This window comes from Octodon degus, unplaced genomic scaffold (genome assembly GCF_000260255.1).
Source record: "Octodon degus isolate 3935 unplaced genomic scaffold, OctDeg1.0 scaffold00156, whole genome shotgun sequence".
In the NCBI taxonomy this organism is placed as follows: Eukaryota; Metazoa; Chordata; class Mammalia; order Rodentia; family Octodontidae; genus Octodon; species Octodon degus.
The window spans coordinates 4982933-4988506 of NW_004524732.1; the positions used below are offsets into that span (position 1 = coordinate 4982933).

General features: G+C 54.6%; 1 protein-coding gene across 1 annotated transcript in view; it reads right to left on the bottom strand.

Annotated features, from left to right (window-relative positions):
• Positions 1-2146, bottom strand: part of Acot11 (acyl-CoA thioesterase 11) — a 43266-nt gene extending 41120 nt beyond the window's left edge. The window contains exon 1 of the mRNA XM_004642545.2: positions 2013-2146. Coding sequence (XP_004642602.1) covers positions 2013-2045 — 33 coding nt within the window. The 5' untranslated portion in view covers positions 2046-2146. The remainder of the gene's footprint in view (positions 1-2012) is intronic.
• Between the last annotated feature and the right edge of the window lie 3428 nt (positions 2147-5574).

Sequence of the window (5574 nt, forward strand, 5' to 3'; positions counted from 1 at the left end):
AAAAAAAAAAAAAAGAAAAAGAAAAAGAACCCAGACTCTGAAGCCAGGACCACTGAGTTCAAGTCCCTGGTCTGCACTTAGTGGCAAGACCTTGGCACATCACTGAACCACATAGAGCCTCATCTGAGTGATAAATGTTCCCACCTCATGGAGAACCGAATGAGTTTGGCACTGTGTCCAGCACAGCCAGGGCATACGAGGCTTTGCTGACAATGCTGCTCCTGTGAAATGGTGCTAATGGCCATCCCTTCCCCTTTGGAGAGAAGTCCTTTAAATAACACAGTGCTGAGGAAAAGACCCAGCCACCCACCATCTAGACCACACTCTACCCTGGGCTCAGGGCACAGGAGCAGAGCCCCTGCTGCTCAGACCATCCCTGGGCCAGGCTGAGAAGCTGCCTGCTCCCATTCATTCATTTATTTTATTTTATTTTATTTTTGCGGAACCGGGGATTGAACTCAGACCTTTGCACTTGCCAGGGAAGCACTTATTCCACTGAGCCATCTCCCCAGCACTCCTGCTCCCATTCATTCGCTAAGCATTCCCAGGACTGTCCAGGCCCAGCCAGGGCCAGGTATCCCTAGAACATCTTTGAGGAGCGGGCTGGCTGGAGGTAGGGAACACAAACAGGCCACACGTGAGCTCCACTCAGACAGTCGGGGTGTGAGAGTTCCAGAGGGCTTTCCAGTAGGGGCAGCACCTGAGCTGAATCAGGGAGTCCGGGGAACTTACCAGGCGCTAAGCTGCAAGCGGTGCAGGGAGGCCAGGGTAACTCTGGCAGAGGGCACATGGGCACGTGCAAGGCTGCTTTCTATAGACTGCTTTCTCTTCGGCAGGGAACACAGAGGGCTGAGGACGGTGGACAGGGAAGGAAGGCAGGCTAGGAGTCAGACCACCAAGGTCCTTCAGTGCCTCGTAAGGCGAGTGAAGGTCACACTGAAGTTGGGGAAGACCCACACTCAGTGGGTCAACACTCAGTGTTGAAGGGGGCACGGCAAGGGTCAGGGTCCAGTGAGGACGGGCATTGAGGGGTGCTTGCGGGTGGAGGGGGGTGGACACAGCCTCTCTCTATTTGCCAAAACCCTCTTTTAAAAGGCTGTTGCTGGGGCTGGTGAGATGGCTCAGTGGTCTAAAGCACCTACTTAGAACAGGCTTAGCAAAGCACAGGGACCGTGGTTCAATCCCCCAGCACCACATGCCAGCCAGCCCCGCCCCCTGGTGGGCTGAGCTGGCCACACACACACACACAACAAATAAATAAATAAATGTTTAAAAAATAAATAAATGAATAAATAAATAAAATAAAAGGCTGTTGCTGTCAGGATCCTCAGTAGACAGCCGCTATGTGCCCATGCAGTCCCTCCAGTCTGTTCTAAGACACCTTCTCCACACACCACCAGTCAAAGGCCCCAGCAGCACAGCCAAGCCCTCGGGGCCGTCTCTGCCCTTGGAGCCTAATCTCAGCTCCAAAGTCCCTGTGAGAAGATTCCAGGGGAAAGTGCTCTCCAAGGTCATGTCTCAGGACGCTTTTCCACGTGGCCTGTCCCTCACAAGGTCCTGTGCCTGGTGTCTGTCCTCCCCCTGAAAGTCACTCCCGTGGGCACACACGCACACACCTGCTCTGCACCCCCACCAGCTCTGTGGCCTTGGGGCTGTATAAAACACCCCAGAGCCCCGAGCTCAACAGAAAGAGCCCGAGTTCAACACAGAGCCCGTACAGACCTGAGCGGGACAGGGAAACACACCCCAGCCAGATGCCCAGACCGTCTATGGGCAGCTCCCTCACACCGTCAGCCCAGAGTGTCCACTGGCCCTTGGTACTTCTTTGGGGACTGCTTTCTGATTAAGCAGCCAAAGTTTCTACAAGTTCCCCTTCCAAAGAGAACTTGAAAAAGGCCCTTGAAAAGTGAGACCGAGGATGCAGAACTCCCAGCTTAAAGGGGACTTGTCAGTGTCTTCCTGGCCCCAGCCTCTGCTGCCCTCCCTGCGCCTCATTCGGCCCATGTCCATACCCTCCGCAGATGGCTTCCCACATTCTGGATCATCGCAGGGTCACCCACGCTCCTGGAGACAGAGGTTGGTCACCTGAGCCACAGCCCGTGGGCACTCTGGCTCCAAATGCCACCAGCCCGCCTCTTCAAGCTGGGCTCCTCCTCTGCTGCAGCTGCGCCCGCCCCAGCCCACTGTTATCGCCAGCCCCTGCCCGGCCTCTCAGCTGACAGCCCTCAGCCCCTCCTCCTGGAGCCCACACACCCTTTACGGAAGGCTGCTCAGGGACAGCCAGCTGGGCCACCGCCACACCAGGAGCACAGTGTCCAGCTCCTCGGCACCCTGCCCGATTCACTTCTTACCCTACTCTCCCCACTGGGTTTGGCTCCCCACAGCCCCCAGAGGCCTGAGTCCTTCCATCCACAAGGTGTCAGGCTAGAACACTGCAGAGGCCAGGCCACTGCCAGGGGGCCACCCAGAGAGGCTGCCCCACCTGCTAGGACTCCTCACCCTTGGTAGCACGGCCCACGGCCCACTGTTGCACCACGCCAGCCTGCTGGCACCCAGCAGCCGCTGGCTGGAGACAGGGCACACCCCTACTCCCTTAAAATAGGCACTGTGATTCTTCTAAAAGTGGCCCCTGCCAAATTCCACCCTGATGGCCATGAAGGAACCAGCCTCCTGCAGACACCACTGCCCGAGGGGCCATCAGGATTTCCTTCTCCCTCTTGCTTCCACAACAGGCTTGAAGAGGAGGCCTTGACATCACACTAGACTCTGACAGCAATGAAGTGGATGGAGAGAAAAGGACGAGGTGGGGAAAGAGCCATGCAAGGGGGCAGGGTAGAGAATAACAGCAAACACACACACACACACACACACACACACACACACACTTTTGTGTGCACAGTAAGAATGGATCACTGCTGTGAGCTGGGCCTCGTCCCAAGCCCAGGATGGCTCCTCAGCAGAAGAGGTGATATCCCCCCATGCAGTATGCACAGAGGAGAAAAAACAGATCTCCTCTGAACCTAGCTGTCCCACCACTGTGCCCTGTGTCTCTGGGCAGGTGCCTGCCTCTCTCGAGGCTTCCCTGTGGTAGGAGTTGAGGGTGACAACCTCTCCCTGTGAGCTCAGGCCTTGTCTTCACAGAGATGGTCCTCTGTCAGCAGTTCTGTGTCCTCAAATGCAATATTTTTTTTTAAATTTATTTGTGTGTGTGTGTGTGTGTGTGGCCAGCTCAGCCCACCAGGGGGCGGGACTGGCTGGCATGTGGTGCTGGGGGATTGAACCGCAGTCCCTGTGCTCTGCCAAGCTTGCTCTAAGTAGGTGCTTTAGACCACTGAGCCATCTCACCAGTCCCCACACAAATGCAATATTAAAGTCACCAAGATGCCCCTCCAGTAGCCCGAAGGATGGGGCAACCCAGGTGGCTTCCTGGAAGAGGCTGAGAAGGTTTGGAGAGGCTGAGGAAAGAGATGAGGTAGGAGACCTAAAAGTAACCAAATAGGGCATGAAGGAGCCCCTCAAACTGATGAACATCTCAACATGACAAAGGCCATGAGAGGCCCAGGAGAGGGGGCATACGTCCTCCTGGGCTGGCAAGGAAACCAACCCCGTGCTCCTGCCCCCCGCCACCAAGTCCCCAAAACACCTTGACAGGCAGCAGCCAGAGCAATGTCAGGACTTCAGGATTCAGAGGAAGCTCCAGTTCCAGCCTGTGCGCCTGCCACACGCCCCAGGCTCCCTGCAGCCAGCCCAGCACCCCAGCTTTGAGTTGGACAGGGAAAGCCAGGGATGGCAGGCGAGCCCCCTGAGCACTGGCAGGGGAAGGGTGTCTGGAATCACCACTCCTAACTGCCAGCCCAGAGTCCTGCCTCCCACACCCCACACAAGGCTTAAAATGAGACACTGCTGTTAGGCTCAGGAGATGACTGAAAACACAGCTGAGAGCCTTCCACAGAGGCCCCTTCCGCCCGTTCTGTGCTGTTTCCTACAGAACCAGCTCCTGTCTCCCTGCTGCAGCAGCTCTGCAGCATGTGCTACGCAGAGAATATTTCCCTGAGTGTCTGCCTCCGCACTCCCGGTCACCTCAGCCTCCATGGGCTGGGACCACCTCTGACTCATCTCAATGCCCACCAATGAGCCCTGAAACAAAGTTCTTCAATGCACAAAGCATGAAACACATGTGGACGAACCATCGTTCTGGAAGAGCCCAAACTTCAGCCACATCGATGGCTTCTTAAAATACAGGCTGCTGAGCCCCAGCCCCAGACTTTGTAATTCAGCAGAGGTGAAATACAGCCCAAGAGCCCCAGTGAGGCTGAAGCTGCCAGTCCTCGCCCGTGAGCTAGGCCAGCTGTCCCCCTTCATAACACAGATTGTGAAGCCCAGAGATTTTATGGGCAGAACTGAATGGTACCTCACTAGCAGCACCAGCACCAGCATTACCACTATGGTCCCTGTCATTATCACCCTGTCATTTGGCCCTCTCCACACACCTGGCCCTGTGAAAGCACTTCACGCACATTACTGGGCCTCACTAAAAAAGATGCTATGATTATTATTTTCCTGCAAAGGAAAACCCAGTATTGTGGCACCTGTGAGCAGTGGCCAAGCAAGTGAGGTTTTATCAGTCCTTTCAGCCCCTCCACATCACCGGCTGTACCACCTGAGCTCCATCCCCTGTCAGATCAGCGGCATCATTAGAACCTCAAAGGACCCCAAGCCCTACTGTGAGCTACACACGCAAGGGATCTAGGCTGTGTGAGCTCCTTACGGGACTCTGACACCTGACAACTTGAGGTGGAACTGAGGTGGTGATGCTGGTGCAGGGGAGCCACCGCAAATACAGATTAACATGGCAGAGAGCTCTGGCTGCACGGAGACCATAAGAAATCACTGGCTTGCAGATTCATATTAAAGCCCTCTCAGTAAGTACAAGTCATCACTAAACTGCAGCTGGTAGCGGGTCTTGTAGTGACAAGTGAGCTGTACTTCCATTGTGCAGCTGCATTAGGAGAGGCCTTAGGTCAGAATCCCAAACAAATTCTGGTCCACATGTGGTCTGCCACATATTTTATTTGCCACCTTCCTCCATGCCTCTTTCTTTCTTCTTTTTTTTAAATTTTATTTATTTATGTGTATGTGGCCAGCTCAGCCCACCAGGGGGCGGAGCTGGCTGGCATGTGGTGCTGGGGGATTGAACCGTGATCCCTGTGCTTTGCTAAGCTTGTTCTAAGTAGGTGCTTTAGACCACTGAGCCATCTCACCAGCCCCAATGCCTCTTTCTTATACTGCACACTTATCTCAGTCACAACTTTATGTATGTATGTATGTATGTCTGTATGTATGTATGTATTTATTTATTTATTTATTTGGTATAGCTCACTATGCAGCTTGGACTCATAGTGATTCTCCTGTCTCAGCCTCCCCAGCACTAGGATTACAGGTGTGCGACACCATGCCCCATTTTTGTGGCCAGCACAGCACGGGGCTGGCAGCGCATGGCAGTGCCAGGAAACAAACCAGGTCCTTGCGCTTCCTATGCAGGCACTTAGACCACTGAGCTATCTCTCAGTCACA